Here is a 17,685-nt window from a genome sequence, read left to right as displayed (position 1 = left end):
TAAAACTGAATGAGGGAAGTGTTAGATATAATCTGAAGGAAAGAGGTCTAAAACTACAACTTCAGTAAAATCTCAGTTGCTTTAGCAACAGTGGGAGTGCTAGTGTAGACTGGCCACTAGTATTCTTATCACTGTGTAATTACCTTGTTCTGTTCCCCCCCCCCCCCCCCCCAAATAAAGCACCAGCTGCTGGTCTATTGTAGTGCTTTTACTAGTGGAAATACACTATTGGATTTCCCTGTAACTGTGTTTGAAGTTAAGGCCTCAAACTTGGCTAGGGCATTAAAGGCAATAATTCCTCAATGTCTGTCTAAATTAATAAAACCCCTCCATATTCTAGTTTTGTGTTGATCTTTTTGGATCTTTCCATCAATATGATAAATTATAATGCTTCACTTCTCATCATGCTTTTTGTGGCAGTACTTTGAGGTTAGATTCAAGCAAGGAACCACTTGAAAATGATTTATGGCTTTCTAGACATGAATTAGATATAAACCATTTTAACTTAAACACTTTGTGTTTCTCTAGGTATGGGGAAGAAACATCCATTTTCAAGTACTTGTAGCTAAAACTGGAGTATATTTCAGTGTTTTACAAATGGGCTCTGTAATTCCACTGGCTACTTGTCCAGCTTTCATGTTAATCTGTTCTCAAAATAACACAGATAGCTTCTCTAGAATACTGCTCTTCCAATCTGCAGATCCTAGGGAGCGGGTGAAAGAAGATGATTTGGATGTAGTCCTAAGTCCCCAAAGGCGGAGCTTTGGAGGAGGCTGCCATGTGACTGCAGCTGTCAGCTCACGTCGAGCAGGGAGCCCTTTGGAGAAGGAGAATGATGGTGTTCGTGTTGTTGGTGGACGTAGGATTGGAAGTGGAAGAATCATCTCTGCCCGCAATTTTGATAAAGACCACCGGGGTGGTGAAAAGGACATGCGTGATTCTAGAGACACAAGGGACAGAGATCGTGAAAGGGACTACAAAGACAAGCGTTTCAGGGTTTGTTCTCATGACTGTTTTCATAATTTTAATGATGGGGTGGTCTCAATCCCTGGTCTTTCAAATGAGATTATCAACTGTGGTGGCTTCTGGTGTTGGATTATCTAGCTACTAGATGAGCTTGATTTTAAGCTTCCTTTTTACAGCTGTCAGATGGTGGTAACTTTTATGGCAATAACCTGAGTGAGTGAAACAGATGACTCAGGAATTTTTGGTAGTTCTGGTACCCCAAAAGTTTGACAGTTCTTGCTCCATCAGAGTAGAACCCTGCCTAGTATATAGTGTTATCAGAAAGCTGAGTTAATGTGTCTTGAACAGAATTTTTTCTTGTCTGTAGAAGGTGACATGCTCTCTTGCCATAGTTCTCTTTAAGAAATCCATTTCATAACTTGGAAGCTAAGTTTCTTACCCACCATTAGGAAGTGACTTGTGCCCCGAAATATGAGCATGTGTGTATATATCTTCCAAAACTTGGTTTTAATCCTTAGAGCAACTGTGGATATTAATATAGGTGTCCAGTCCTCTTAAGCTCTTTACTTCCATGGTATCTTAGCCTGTGGAACTCACGGTCATACAAGGAGCCACATATTAACTTCTGAAGAGCCGCATGCAGCTCCGAGCCACAGGTTGGCCATCCCTGAGCTAACTGTTCATTGTGTGAAAAAGCATTTTCTTTTGCTTTGTTAAATTTGCTGCCTTTCAGCTTCACTAAATGTCCTTGTGCATTTGATTGAATGTATTCTCTTAAGTAGGATAAAAGATGACTATATGGAATTGTAAAGTATCACAGGAGTCTAGATTAGGTCTAGTGCTCTCATTGGTTTGAGAGAATGTGTTTAATGATTCTGCAATACTAAATTGGGTGATGTTGCAAATACAGCTGACAGAAGTAATACAAAGGCCCAGGGTCATGAAAAATGGACAGAAAACATTCTCCTTGAAGGTGGGGAATACAAACTAACATATCTGGGGAACAAGTTTGCATTGTAATGTGGTAACAAACAGGGTGGATTTAAAAAAACTTTTTTAAATAAACCTAGTTAATTTGAAAAAGGCAACTTAACTTAAGGTTTAAACTTACCAATCATTTTAAGTTAAATAAAAAATAAGCATGGTTGCTGCCAAGCTTTAAAGAAAGTAGAAATGCTGGCCTGGTGGAACTTGCTGGGTAAGCATCTGGAACCAGAGTTTGTTTGAAGTGCTAAATCAGCTTTTGACAGTAGGAGCTTATGAAGATTCAGAGAATACTCTGAGTTTATTCAGGTAGTTCAGCTGAATGACTAGTTGGCTCCAAGTTATGGCGAGTTGAAAAAGCAGGAAAGCTTGTGGTTTTTTCTCTCCCAATCTATGGATAAAATCTGGGTCAGAGGATGCGATTTACTAGTTAGAAAATGTTAAAGGAGATGTTCAATTTGCTAACTAAAGATCATATTTCCATTGTTTAATAAATCAGTTTTAAATGCAAAACATGTTAAACTTTTCTTGTGTATCAGCACACTTGAGCTTTGCTTTATAAATTCAATTAAGCATAAAACCAGCATTTTAACTTCCATCCAAATACAGCTTAATACAAATCACCAGTAAAATTCTTTATCTAATAAGAAATGATGTACCATTTTCTAAAAAAATAAATGTGGTGTTTAGATACCAAATTTAGTGCAGAAGCTATATATAGTTGCAAATCAGCATGTTAATGGTTACCAACCACTGAGAATCAACCTTTCATAGAGAAACTAATCCTGTTTTTCTGTACTTTAAAATTGATTTAAATCCAGGTTTTCTGCTTGCTGATTTAAAGGTTGACTTGAATCACTCTGATTCAAATCTAGCAAAAAAGCCACACAATTTTAGGGAGTCGAAGTATGTTGCTGCAAAGTGAATAGTTTGTCTGGCCCTAGTAGTGTGACTATAGCTCATCTAAGTACCTCGTTACCAGAAGTATGATGACAAAAGGGCAACAAATGATTCTGGGATGGAGAATAAGAACTAAATGTATAACTCATCAAAACATACTAGGGGAATGTTACTGTATACTCTTTTTTTTTTTTTTTTTTTTTTTGAACATCTGTATACATACCATGGGGTACAGGTCAGGGAAGAGTTCTAAATAGTTAACCTAAGTAGGAGTATGAGAATTAAGAGTAGGTGATAGGACTTAAAAGTTCAGTTGTATACAGTTAAAAGCAAGATCTATTAGTTTGTAAAGTAGCAGAAGCTCACCGATCTACTTAAAATTGGATAGAATGCTAAAAAGCATACTGATTCCATTGGCAGGGAGATGCATTAAAAGATCTCATAGGTTCATTCTATCTACAATTTCTCTAGTCTGCAAACATTTAAAATAGAGCTCTTGCTTGTAAACCAACAGGAAGAAAACGAACTCCTGAGAAACATACAAATTACCTTTTTTTTTTTTTTTTTCTTCATGCTATAACTACCAACTTCAGAGGGAATTTGGGGATAGTAAACGTGTCTTTGGGGAACGTAGAAGAAATGATTCCTACACTGAGGAAGAGCCAGAGTGGTTCTCTGCTGGACCTACAAGTCAGTCTGAAACCATTGAGCTCACTGGCTTTGATGATAAAATATTAGAGGAAGATCATAAAGGACGAAAACGAACAAGACGACGCACTTCCTCTCTGAAGGAAGGTATGTAACAAGCAAATTGGAATGGCAAGAGGAGTTCTCTTGGACTTAAAGCTGGAAGGCAAACTTTGTCTGGTAATACTAAAAATAGTCATGACAAATTATAGCCTTACCTATTAAGTTATGGACAGGTCATGGGCAATAAACCAAAATTCAGACAAGCCATGACCTGTCCCTGACAAAATGAGGAGGGTCCAGCACCATACATCAGCTGGGGATGGGGGGACCCTGGAGGGGGTCTCTGGAACCATGACCTCTATGACAACATTGTAGCCTTGCTAATGGGTATATAGATCAAATGTAGCAGTCTTGGATTTTTAACTTAGCAGCATTGAGGGCTGCAATTGTATTCACGCTTTCCCAAAAACCTCAGTCCTCCATTGAGTAATGATAAACTATATGGGTTGGAAAATGTGTATCCTATGACTTGGCTTCTGATCATTCTGAAGGACAGAACTTAAGGCCAGTTCTAACAATCATTTTTGCTGTAAAAATAGCATAACCTTCTGGCAAATCTGGGAGTGTCATAATGTGGTGGTGGTCATGAGGTAAATCATGTACAACCTCTCAAGGGGGAGAAGATTGTAAGATTCTTACAGTAATACCTTTGCCTGGTGATCCTTTGGGATGGTATGCATTCTACCACCTGGACTACATTTGGCTTTGCTCTCTAGTCATTAGCTATTGCTTTGGTTGAAGAAGCAACCTTGGAAGCGTCACACAGATCTGAGAAGGCTGCCATGGTTGTGAGGTTGGAACAGCAGTATTCATTATCCTTTCCTAGCAGGAGCACTGGGCATGCTGCTTTAATAAAGTGTACTTTATAGCAAAATGCCAGGCCCACAGTGGTGGCCTTGTAGAGACCTGAGGACTTCCTAAACATGCCTGAAGTGAATAATAAACTCCCTATGACTCTGTGCTAACTTCTCTAGCAAACCACATAGCCATAATTAACTCAAAACTAAACTGTAGACATGACTGAAGGGTCAGAGGAAATCATGTCTTCTAACCTTCAATAGAACAGGATTATTGCAGCTCTGTAAGGGACACAGTCAACTTTAAAGATCCATAAGAGATTTTTCTAATTACTATAATCTATACGATACTTATGCATTTGACAGCACTACACACACTACTGCTTCAGAGCACTCCTGTAAGGCATATAAGTCTCAGATGTTGTACAATAGTCTATAAACCAATAACTTTTTTTTGTTTGGACTCTCAGAAAATATTTGAGAGGTTCTTGGTTGTTATCCCAATGATGGGACCATAAGTACCTAAATAGAATATTTATAATCATGGCAGATGCCAGTCCAGATGATGCTTGCCCTTACAGGAATGGCCCTCCCTGGAGGGAGAAAAGCAGCAGGAGCTTATCTTCCCCCACCTCAGACAAGGAGTGGCAGTTGCCAGCATAGTGCAGTGGGCTGAAGAGGCCAGACAACTTGTGGACACTTTCAGTAACAAACATCTGGCTGTGTTTTTGGCTTTTGTCTATTTCTGTAGAGTGGGCAGGGTGAAGAAGTAGATACACGAGCAGCAATGATGCAGCAGGCTCATGGGGACACCTGAGAGAGACAGCTTGTGGCAATTCAGTAAAGCTGTTTAAAAATAGGATTTGTACCTCATTTATATAGTGATTGAAGTAGGGGAAACCGATTCCAAGATCTTAATGTCAGGGATTCTTGTATCTGTACAAAGCTTACTTATCACAATGAGTCCCAATTCCTATTTGTGCTCTTTGGGTACTGCTTGCAACATAAATTGGGTTAAATTCATGCAGTTAGCAAGATCAGTCTGGAACAAAAGCCACATCTGAACCTCAATCCTATGGATTAACCAGTAGATGATGATTCTCTGGTCTCTTAATTGGGAGCAATTAACTAATGCTTTTATTCTCAAAGGAATAGAATGCAATGGTGGAGTGGCAGAAGAGGATGAAGTGCAGTCTGTCCTTGCCCATGAAACTGCAGCAGATCAGGAAGTTCCCAGGGAAGCTGTTCTACAAGAACCAGCTCCAGGAGAGTTTGACTTCAATGAATTCTTTAACCTGGATAAGAGTGTTCCTGGTTTGGCTTCGGTGAGTGAGGTTTTAGGCCAGGTATGTACATGTGGCAGAAGCACCATCTTTAGCTACTACTGTCTTTTTCTGGACTAAAATTACTTTTTTTGTTATGGAAAAGTTTAAAGCGTCAGTATTTACAAGGAGCAAGAAATGGTGACTATTCAAGATTTTGGAGAATCTTTCTCATCCTGATTTGTCAAATGAAGTACATATTATAGCCCATTTAGTAAAACATTAAGATGTTGCTTCTAAAATGGCTTTTCCTTCTTGGATTACTATTTCTATCTGGGCTTAAAAGAAGCACTTAATATGTGGCACAACTTTTTTCTCACCCTTTTGGTAAAGGTTGCATGAGTTAATATTATGGATCTCTTTTCTAGGAGTTCCAGAACACCATATTTGCAGGGAATGGTTATGGTGGAGCTAAAGATTTCCCACCAACTTTTTTGGTTGGATTTCCTTCAGACACTGTACTTGGGTTAAAAATATAACTCACTGTCTCATTTTTCTAGTCTATTAGAATATATCCATCTTAATCACGGATTCTCAAAAACTTCAGAATAAGAGGCAGACAACCTCTGAAAACTTGTACAGTAAAAGAAGAGCCTGTTAAAATCAGCCTTTGAAGATTGATTCAAATTGAATCCAGTTAATGGATTATATAGCAGATGTTGGGTAGTATTATGGATAAACTGACATGGGAATATGTCTCATACTTAGTTGACAGGGCTTATGGGCCAACATGGCTTCATCTTATAAGGAATGTCCAGAGGCACTGTTCCATATAAAATGCAACTAACCAAGCCCCTATGGGAGGTAGAAGGATGGATACCAAAAGTAATAAGTGTCAGATTATAGGCTGAAGGAGTATGAAGCTGTGCCAATAGCATTAGCCTGCCCTGTGGTTCTATAAAATCTTCACTTAACTAGAACTAGATTCCTTTCTATAAGAAAATCTGGAGTAGTTACTGCATTTTGATAATGGACTGACAACACAAGTAGAGATGTTTGATAGATGCTATGTTGCTGAGGTCCATAAACTGTAGTTGGTCACTAAATCAATTTTGAAAGACACAACTTGTGGTGCAAATGGAAGTCAACTGTTAACAGTTTCAATACTGAATCACTTAGAACATAAGAACGGCCATACTGCATCAGACCAAAGGTCCATCTAGCCCAATATCCTGTCTTCTGACAGTGGCCAATGCAAGAACAGAACAGGTAATCATTAAGTGATCCATTCCTTGTCGCTCATTCCCAGCTTCTGGCAAACAGGCTAGGGACACCATCCCTTCCCATCCTGGCTAATAGGTCCATTGGTGGACCTATCCTCCATGGATTTATTTAGTTGTTGGGGGTTTATTGTGTGTGTGTTTTGTTTTTTTTTAATCCTGTTAGTCTTGGCCTTCACAACAGCCTCTGGCAAAGAGTTCCACAGGTTGACTGCATTGTCTGAATACTTTTTGTTTGTTAAAACCTGCTGCCTATTTATTTCATTTGGTAGCCCCCTAGTTCTTGTGTACTTTATTTTGGCTTTTGACAGAGACGGAGGCTGCAGTGACAAGTAGTCTTGGCCTGCAAATCATGGTCCAATATCTTGTCTATAGACTGACAAAATCCTCTTCCATAACTGTCTCTAGAAAGTCATAAACTGCAACTGGCCCATTTCGTTACAAGTTGCCTTTCCCTCATGTCACTGTAAATGAACTAGTTCTTGTGACTTAAGAACAAAATAAGTAATAGGCTAAAATGCTACTTCATAAGAGGCTAGTAAGAGTAGAAATTACACATCCATATTTATCTCTGACCCTCCCAGCATTGAGCCAACTAAACTGCTAGGGAGGAGGAATCATTATTTTTCAATCCCAATTCACTGGTCAGAATTAGATCAGGTAATGTTACAGAAGGATTTGAAAGGGATAGTGAGAGGGGGGTGGTTTTCACAGTGGGGGAAAAAGTAGAAATTTGTTTCCTTGGATGTGGAATTATTGAAACAAATTATCCTAAATAAGGAAGTGAGTGATTAGGCTGCAAAATGCAAACACTGGGGCTTGAAAATTGAGTCCTGGCTTAATGTTTTGTGTGGTGGGAACCAACTTTATTGTTAATTTCAAGATACCTGCAGAATATACTTACCTACTTTACTCTGAAACCATTACCTACTTTGTTATAAAGGTAACTTTCTAGTATAATGTATAGGAAGGCCTTCAAATGTTCTTAATGGTGCATCAAACTTAACAGAGGACAGTCTGTGGGGTGGTGACAAACCAGATTGTCTGTCTGGTTTGTGAGCTTTCAGGATGATGCCTGTTTTTTGTTTTTGTTCAAAGGTAGAAACTTCAGTGGCTGATTCAGTGTCCACATAGTAGGAAAACTAGTATTCCAGTTTTCCAACTGCCTAAAAATTTAGAGTCTCATGCACAATGTTGTGCTTGAAAAGCTATTCCACCTATTAGCAGCTGTCCTGTCCATAAGCTTTCTTGTGACCATTACTTTCCCAGTTGTACCATATAGATGTATATGAAATGGATAAAGATTATACCTTTCTATAGAACTGTTAGACTGTTCAGGTTCTTCCAGCTCAACTTTTTTCTACTCTTCATGTATGATCAAATGGAATCAAGATGCCAACCACAAGTAAATGGTTTCATGCTTGGCTCATCTGACACAGAATTGAGTTTCTTCTCATCTTGGACTGAATGAAACACCAAGGAAATTAAATCAACAAAGCATTGTCTACACCATGAATGAAGTCCCACACTGTGAGACAGTAAAGGTTGCTTGGGATAAACTTGACGCTCTTGGGACTCTGGCAGAGTTTTTTTGAAAAATTAATTTTATACCAGTCAAATACACATTAACTTGCAAAATGGAAGTGCTTTAGCTTATATTTAAAATGGTCCCTTGCCACATATCACTGCTTCTGAACTACTTCTAGCGACCAGTGTAGAACTGACAAAGTGGCTTACACTGACAATAGTGTTAGAATTGTACTTGGCTGTTTAGCTTCTAAAAAGCTTCAGTTGTTAAACCGACCATCAGTAATCTCCAAGAATGAATGAACTCTCTACTGCTCTCTGTTCATTAGAGTAAGGTAGTTCCTGTTTGCTACTTCTGCAAACAATATTTGACAGAACTGAAGGTGATTGGATAACCAACATGGTAGAACACAGGTGGTGGTATAAGCTTCCATACAGGGTCTTGTCAATATGCCTTTCCTTCTCCTGAAGAACAACTTCTAAGTGTTAGAGTATCTTTCTTCACTGAGGCTTACCTCCTGTTTCAGCAGAAGATACTGTATTTTTATCTGGGCCCCTCTTCACTTGAACTCATATAACCTGAGTGCTCCTCATAGGTCATTGAGCCATGGAGTCAAGTGTTAGCCCTTGGGAGAGTAGTTAATTTTTGGACCAATGACTAATATTCAATTGCCAGAATCTTCAATCTGTCAGCTGTTCTGGTACAGTGGAATTTGCAATAATGGCTTAATCGGACAGTTTCAGAATATAAAATATGGAACAGACTTCATTTTGTACAGATAGAAAATGCATGATTGATTATACCAGCACACTGGTTACACAGAAATATGGTACAACTTCTGGGAGGGGGGGAAACAAATAATAGCTTAAAACCTACTCCAAATCCTATATTCTGGGAGTGTAACATCAGGTCAGCAGCAGCAAAGGAATTTTACAAGTTACACAGTAAGTGTCTCTCATCTTTCAAACCCTCCTGTTCTTTCTTCTGTTTAGACTTTTGTCTAAAACTTTCTCTTTTCCCCATGATATAGATGATAGAAGATGTGCTGGGGGAAGGTTCGATGTCTTCTAGCAGGTTCAGTAGGTGGTTCTCTAATCCTAGTCGTTCTGGAAGTCACTCTAGCAGCCTGAGATCCACACCACATGAAGAACTGGAGAGGCTAGCAGGTAAAATTGTCTAACTTTTGTAGTGTCATTTAATCTCTGTACTCATGTCTCCACATTTTCCCTATGCATTCTTTCAGTGAGAACGTGGTAGATAAGAATATACGGTAATTAACTTTTCCACAGTTTAATCATTCAAAAAATGTCCTTTTGGAAGCAGCTGGAGTGTACAGCTTTAGTCTCATCTGAAAAAGATCTCATCGCTTCTCACTCTATTTTCCAGCTGATCTCAGGCAAGGGGTGAGAGGCATGATTTTTCAGTGAAGTATTAAGCTTAGTAGCCAGTATGTAGTCATCTTGAGACATTTAGTTGGTAAATTGATGTGGCAGTGCTCCTGGTTTTGCTGTTTCAGGTCTAGAGCAAGCAATTCTCTCCCCTGGCCAGAACCCTGGAAACTACTTTGCTCCCATTCCATTGGAAGACCATTCTGAAAACAAAGTGGACATCCTTGAGATGCTACAGAAAGCCAAAGTGGACTTAAAACCTCTCCTCTCAAGTCTTTCAGCCAACAAGGAAAAGCTTAGAGAGAGCAGTAAGTGCCTCTTCAGATATTGTGGAGTTCCTGTGGTGGCATTCTGGAAAACCTTTTGCCTTGATCTGGCAAACCTTGATTACTGAGGTTCAGAAGTAGGAAGTACTACAACTTTACTTACACTTCAGAAAACCCACTGGCCCACAAATCTCAGTTATGTTGATTCCATCACTGACTCTTTCCATCCTAATCATAGGATGACATCAGCAGGATTTTCATCATGAACATGCTCATTAGCCTGTGCTACTTTAATACATCAAGATTGTGCAAATCTTGATGTATAAATGAGTTTCCAGCTTTACTGTTCCTGGCATCTAGACTGGTCTTCACGTTAGACAGTGGTAAAATGTCAGCATTCCTAAACTTACTTGACACTTGAATTCCTATTATGCAGCTCTTCCTAAAACTTGCACCATGAGTTTTTTGCCAAGTACCTGTATGCTGGATCACAAAGTGATCCTGGAAGTCTCAGTATCTAAAATGGGACCAATGAATTTAAGGTGCATGCTTTAAGGTGTATGAGGGCCCAGAGCAGCTTTTTCAGGTATATCTGGTAAAATTTCCCATAAACCATTTCAGGAAACTGTACCCAACACTTCTGGCACAATAGTCTAAAAGTTCACTTAAGTCTTCAAAGAATTGTGGCTCATAAACATGTTTTCAGAAGCAGCTCTACTAGGGAAAACAACTCCAGTAGTGTAGGAATGCAACAGGGATTGGAACTGACTTTTATTATTGTATCAATGTTAAACCAATATCTAATTAAGAAGGGAATTGTTCCCTTCCATAGTGCTTCTATTCTACTGAAGTCAGATACAACCTTTTCAATGTTAATTATAGTAGATTCAGTGCTAGTTTTAACTAGGCACAGGTTTAAGTGCATGCATACACATTGCCAATTTGCATGCTCATTGGGCCTGTTGCATGTGCATATGCAAACAGAACATAAGTGCACATACTGTTGTTGTGAAACTTGAGGTTTAATTGCCAAATCTTTCAGTTGTATTGGCAAGCAGCATGTATTGCCATGTAAACTTTAAATTGCTGTGCTAAGCAAAACTTGAAATGCTGCCTGATATGAGTAGTGGAAATATGGAGGAACAGGAATTCATCCAACAAAAGTATTGCAAACACTTCTGACCAGCATCCAGTTTGGGGAGCAGGAAGTGCCTGGTGAACATTGGAGGAAAGCTCTCCCCAATTTGGCTTACAAATATTGAACTAAATCTGAATGTAGAATTCTGCTCAGACTTCTGCCTTTACCACAAAAGCCTTCTAATTGTTACATATTCATCACAGAACAAGGATAAAGACATACAAATTATGGAGCAGACTTCTGTTCACTCTTATGTCAAAGTACCTGACATGGGGATCCCCAATGACAAAATACTAATCAAGCACTTGAGAAATTATTGGTGTTTTCTCTCTATTGGTTAGTCTCTCCTCCAGCATTCAGCCTTTTTCCCTCATGCCCTGTAGTGCATGTCAGAAGTCCCTCTCCTGCCTCATGGCCATACTTCCAGTAAGTCTTCTACTTTCCAGACCAGCATCTCTTACAGAAACCCATTGGATATTCCTATCTCTTCCTCCCTTATTCTTCAAGGTACCCATATATGTTGCCATCTGTTCACATCAGTGCATAACCAAAGGATGTAAGGCACTGGTGTATATGGAGAAAATAATAAGCAGTACTTACTGATGCTTGTTCCTTATTTTGTTGGTGCTTCTAGAAATCTTTCCCATGATCCACAATGGCTTTAGTTTTCTTTGGGAAACTTAAGCCTGGTTGAAAACGTATGCAGTTCAAATTCTAATCATGTGATTTTCTAAAGTATGTATATTTCCAGGTATGTATTTTCTCTTCAAACAATAGCCATCACTTATATGGCTGTAAGAGTCTGGTTTCCTGAAGTATAAGATAAATTATAATCTCTGCATACTTGTAACACAATAGCAAATGACTTTATTTAAATCTACAATAATCTGTATTTAAAAAAAAAAACCTCACTAATACATTTGCTGACTGTACTTCCTGCTAAGAATTCACTGTCTGTCAAAACTACAGAATGAAATGTCTTCTCCTTTATCTTGAGACTTGGAAGTTTAAGAAGGGAACTTAAAAACTTCAGCTAAAATTAAAGATGCTTGTAAAGACTTATGTGCCTAATTGTTCATGGCTCAGGTTATTTTTAATTTGAATGAGAATATTGTAATGTAGCTCAAACAGTGGCTTGAAACCAAAGGTACAGCCAGAACTAACTTCACATATTCATGACACATCACCAGATTTCCCCCCACACACCCCTTCTATGCACTGGTGTGTGCATATGCTTGTAAAGTGAGCACCTCGTTTAACTATCTTCCCCTTCCACTTCTCAGCACATTCAGGAGTTGTACTTTCAGTGGAAGAAGTAGAAGCTGGGCTAAAAGGCCTGAAAATGGACCAGGAGGGGAAAAATGCTGCTCCATTCATGGCACAGCAGATGGAGGAAGCACTGAATGTGGCTGGCTCCAGACAGCTCAAGAAAGATGGAGATATGTCTGCATTTAATAAATTAGTCAGCAGCATGAAGGCAAGTGGGACTCTACCATCACAGCCCAAGGTCAATGTAAGTAACAAATTCCTGACACTAAAATATAAATGGATCCATGACAAAGTACAGGAAATGAACCGGAAGCGCCTCAGCATGTCTCTCCTGATTTCATATTAACCATTGGTTGGATATGATGGGGTGATGGTAAATATACTGGCCGTGAGATTATTTCTGGGGAGATGTTGGCAACTGGACCCCTTCCATGTAGGGGATCACTGACCAGAAGAGGTATGTGCATGTTTTCCAGTTTAGTCTGTAGCTGAACACCTCCGAAGTTTTTGGTAGTTAAAATTTAATAGTGTTGTCTAATCAGACAGATGCTAGACTTCACAAGTGGACCTCGACTGAAGATTTAGGAAGATTGCTCAGTCTGACCCCCAAGCTAACAGGCAAAGTTCTAGATCTTGCTTGACAAAAAGATCACATCTCATGTTACAAAAAATTGGCCATTTTGGTTAGGGGAGAAGGCTTATCTCTGCACTTAGTCTTACCCAAAAAGTTATGCCTTGAAGGGTTAACTTGTATCTTTCTGTTGAAGACTTATTTCTGTTGCACATCGCACAAAGCACATGTGTTAATGACCTCATAGAGAACACTACCTAATACTGCTTTGTTTCCTCTTTGTGTTAGTAGAACTATTGGAGCAGTTTCCCCAGTAGAAACACTGAGATCAGTTTGGCCTCCTGCACTACTTCAGATGATAGCAGTAATACTTGTAATAGTCAGGTGCTCTGAAACCTCTTGGCTTTAATGAGTATTTGTACAATTGTGTTAATACAGATAGTGTACAATACTAAGACTGTTAAATTTTTAAAATAGCACATCTTTTACTTAATGGAGTAAATCATGACCATCTCTAACATGAGGTAGACTGAGAATTATACTAAACTTTAATCTTTCAGAAAACAAATGTGATCTCTGTATCCAGTAGGAAGTATTTGATGCATTATTGTGACTTCAGACTATAAATGCACTTTAAACCAATGGATCTTTAGTTATTGTAAAAATGGTGGCAAAACTTGAATATGGTGTCTTTTTATGTATTTCTGTTTAACTTCAGATCAAGTCAGTTGTTTTCTTTTTTCTTTTGGTTTTTAACTTCCAAACTTGCAAACAACCTGGAATTTGAAAGTCAACTTCATTATTTTTCTTAATCACTAGTAAGACTTCTCAGGACAACTCATGCTCTTCACTGTACCTATCCAACCTCCAACTTTCTTAATTTTGCCTTCATATATGCTTCTGCATAGAAAGTGGGGTTTCAGAAGTGTAACTTGAGGTATGAATTTGGCCTGTAGAATTATTGCTGTGAGCCTAGTTTTATAGTCAGGTTTATCTTGCTAAAATGGCAAAACACATGACAGAAACTGAGCATAGTTAATCTGGAAGGCACAAAGACACACGTACAACTCACTTATTGTCTTTAGACACAGCTCAAAAGAACCACACTGTTGTGATTTTTAATAAAATTCAGCTTTTCTCATCTAGTCCAGTGCAGTCTCTCTCCAATCTGCAAACACACCAGTTTATGCGTATCTGGAAGGTTTGGGGTTTATGACTTGTGGGTCTCTAAAGACTCTTGGAACAAGAAACTTTCCATGTAAGTGCAATAGAGGTTTTCCTAGACTATAAATGCCCTCATTCAGTACTGGTCTCTCTGCTGGAATTGGAAGTTTCTCTGAGATAATGGATTGCACAAATTAAGAACTGGAGTATGTGCATGATAGCTGTAGGAAAAAGGAGGGCTTTTCCATGTCCCAGTCTATTAAACCCTTTGATTTTTTCCAAATGTTGACAATATCAAGGCATGTAGTCTTGTATAATTACAAAGTTTGTAACATATATATTAAATAGAAATTGCTTATCTGTTAAACTAATGTTGTACCAAAATTAAAAAAACTTCAGCATCATTGTCACTCACACACATATTGGAAAGAGGGATGAGAGGGCAAGGTTATTTTGCTATTTTGTATCTTTTTTTGTTTTGCTGGACTACTCATTCAAGCTTCAACATTGTATTTGATCAGAAGCAAACTGGGTGAGTGGGAAGATTTTTATAGCAAGGTATGTTGGGCATCTTAATTTATTTCATCACTTGGTTAATTTTTACATCCCCCCATAGATTACCATGCAAGCATCAAGATAATCAATTTTGTGCATCAGAAATGGACTCAAAGTATTCTAGATCAGATCTCGCCTCTTTTCATATGGTGGACTGACTCCCCTGTCACCCACAACTTCCTATCATCCTTATGGCAACTATACCATAACTTACAAAGCATTTCACAAATTTAGCTACCTATGCAATTTAGCAGATAAAAGCTAGTGAAGCCTGCACTGAGAGCACTCGACAACTTAGAAAATCTGTTGGACCTCAGTCAGACCTACAATCAGCAGTTTTAACTGGGACCTATCTGAGCTGTTTAGCTAGCAGTGCTTATCAAAGACTTAAATTATGAAATTGTAATTATCAGTGGGATAAGAAGGTGGTTTGACTCTTAATGAAGTATGTACAAGGATCTTTATCACTACATCTTGTGGTGGATGTCTCCTAAGTTATGGGAATGGTGTGGGTTCTGAGCCTCTTTATTATCAAATCTTCACAAACTACATGCAGATGTGAGAAACTTCTTTTTTTTTTTTTTAAACTTAGCAAAGCCTTGAAAGCCACTTGATGTCTCCTCCTGAGATCCCAGGCCAACCTCTCCCAAAGAACATTTTGCAGGTATTTCTTTTTGAGATTGTCACCTTGAAATGCTCCTTTACTCTTGTGTGAGAAGCAAAAGATCATCCCAAAATGGGATATTTACACACATTGTAGATTGCAATAGGGATATCAATAGTCAGATTCATTCCCACCAGACAGAAGCGGAAAAAGCATATAGGAGAGATGACATGCTAAATCATTGACAAGATTGAGAACTAGCTAGGCAAAACTTGCCGCAGACAACTGTCCGGAATATTGGAACAGAACTTCACCCTTTCCAGACAATAGAACTTTCATATGAGGGAAAAACACTAAAATTACAGAGATTAGTTTGTTCTGTTAAAGAGAAGCTGGATGGGCCATTAAACTTAACTTGATAGACTTCATGTACACACTTACGTTGTATGTGTATAGCTGTCAATGTGGCACAAGTACTACTGTCTGCAGATTATATGAAGACTATATAAATATGTCAATATTTGACCACTATTGATTACTTTTTTTTCCTCCAAGGAGCTTCTTGGTCCACCCATTGCCAGACCTGCTTCATCCAATGTTCTTAGTGGCTTGATAGGTGGCTTGGAACCTGCAGCATCTTTGCTGAGCCAAAGAGCACTTTCCCCTCCGATTTCACAGGTGTTTCCAACTCGGGCTGCTTCTGCAGACTACCTCCGTCATAGGATCCCCTCACCGATTGGTAAGAGACTGCTTCTAGAATGCAGAACTTCTTATGGGAAGAGGAGACAGATTTTCTTTTGAAGCTTCAGTTTTAAAGCTGAATTCAGAGAATCACTTTGGTCAGCAACATCTAACACTTAATGGGTGACCACCTTAAGGGCCATCTGTCTCCTGCCTCTTCAGAGAATCCCATCTGCTGCTGATGCAAGTCTGAAAACTCAAACTGACTTGGTTGGACCTTGATAGTACTGCAAATTAAAGATAAATTATACTTTATACTGTAGACCACAGTGCTATGAACAAGAAAATACTTTTTCAGGCACTGGCTGGCACAGTCTAGTGCAAAGAGCATAGCTTGCTTCCCAGGGCAGCTGAGACAAATGCCTTGATGCTTTGCACAGATCTGCAAGTAAGCTAGAGTGGTACTGAGGAGCTTCAAAAGCAATCCCATCTAACCACCTTTTGAATCAAGGAAGGTAACTGGGGAGAGGGCTGGAGTCAATGGAGGATAAATGTCTATTCTAAAACTTGTAGATAAAGTTGTCGTCATTCTATAGGTTTTGGACCAAGTTCTCAGCAATTGCTCAGTGATCCATTTCAGGGGATGCGGAAGTCAATGAGCCCAGTTGCTGCACAGGTTAGATTCAGTGATTTCTGAAACTTAAATATTTATTAATGATCACCTTTTTAACCATTTCTTGCAGGACCTATTGGGAATGTAGGGGGTTTGAATCATGGAATGCTAATTCTTTCATATTGGCAGTTAACATGAAGATGCTACTTGTAGTTGAATCAGGAGGGGAGGGATAGTTCAGTGGTTTGAGCATTGGCCTGCTAAACCCAGGGTTGTGAGTTCAATCCTTGAGGGGGCCATTTAGGGATCTGGGGCAAACATTGGGGACTGGTCCTGCTTTGAGCAGGGGGTTGGACTAAACGACCTCCTGAGGTCCCTTCCAACTCTGATATTCTATGATTCAATCTTTAGTTTTGATGAAGCATGATATTCAGCACCTCACTCTTGCACTCCTGGGGGGAGATGTGCTTCAGCCTTGGATCGTGAGAATGCACTTGCCATCATTTCCATTCTGATAACACTGTTGCTGGGCCCAGTGGGCCCATTCTCAAACGTCTTTAGAACTGTGTACCTTTTTGCAACAGTATATTGAGATGAATTGGAGACAGTAACTCAGTGGTGCAAGTTTAACTTTCAGATGAACTTATTAAAATGTCTGCCACTCCTGTTGACTGTGTAGTTGTGAGTACTTTCAACTATTTCAAACCTTTGTATTTCCCTTTATGGAATAGTGCAAGATCTGGGATTAAAAAATAAATAAGTTTCACTGAGATTCTAATGCCGCCTCCTCCTCCTTGACTTCAGATGAGTCCACTGGAGATGCAGCAAGCTGCCTTAGAGGGACTAGTTCTACCACATGATTTAGCCATGCAGGCAGCAAATTTCTACCAACCAGGTTTTGGCAAACCACAAATGGACAAAAGCAGAGATGGCTTCAGGAACAGGTGAGATTCTAAACTTGCTTGACTG

At 39.1% G+C, this 17,685-nt stretch overlaps 1 protein-coding gene across 3 annotated transcripts in view; it reads left to right on the top strand.

Moving 5' to 3' along the window:
* EIF4ENIF1 (eukaryotic translation initiation factor 4E nuclear import factor 1) overlaps positions 1-17,685 on the top strand; it is a 36,197-nt gene that overhangs the window by 9,102 nt on the left and 9,410 nt on the right. Inside the window, exons 5-14 of one of the 3 annotated variants that reach the window (XM_074973086.1) lie at positions 701-996; positions 3,444-3,645; positions 5,547-5,743; positions 9,498-9,633; positions 9,984-10,163; positions 12,543-12,772; positions 15,411-15,482; positions 15,978-16,161; positions 16,700-16,779; positions 17,521-17,660. In XM_074973086.1, coding sequence (XP_074829187.1) covers positions 701-996; positions 3,444-3,645; positions 5,547-5,743; positions 9,498-9,633; positions 9,984-10,163; positions 12,543-12,772; positions 15,411-15,482; positions 15,978-16,161; positions 16,700-16,779; positions 17,521-17,660 — 1,717 coding nt within the window. The remainder of the gene's footprint in view (positions 1-700; positions 997-3,443; positions 3,646-5,546; positions 5,744-9,497; positions 9,634-9,983; positions 10,164-12,542; positions 12,773-15,410; positions 15,483-15,977; positions 16,162-16,699; positions 16,780-17,520; positions 17,661-17,685) is intronic. The other 2 variants (XM_074973087.1, XM_074973088.1) reach the window with 2 other exon arrangements.

The sequence above is a fragment of the Natator depressus genome, chromosome 15 (genome assembly GCF_965152275.1).
Source record: "Natator depressus isolate rNatDep1 chromosome 15, rNatDep2.hap1, whole genome shotgun sequence".
NCBI lineage: Eukaryota > Metazoa > Chordata > Testudines > Cheloniidae > Natator > Natator depressus.
The sequence above is the reverse complement of the archived record's forward strand: the minus strand, read 5'-3'. Positions and strand labels throughout refer to the sequence as shown.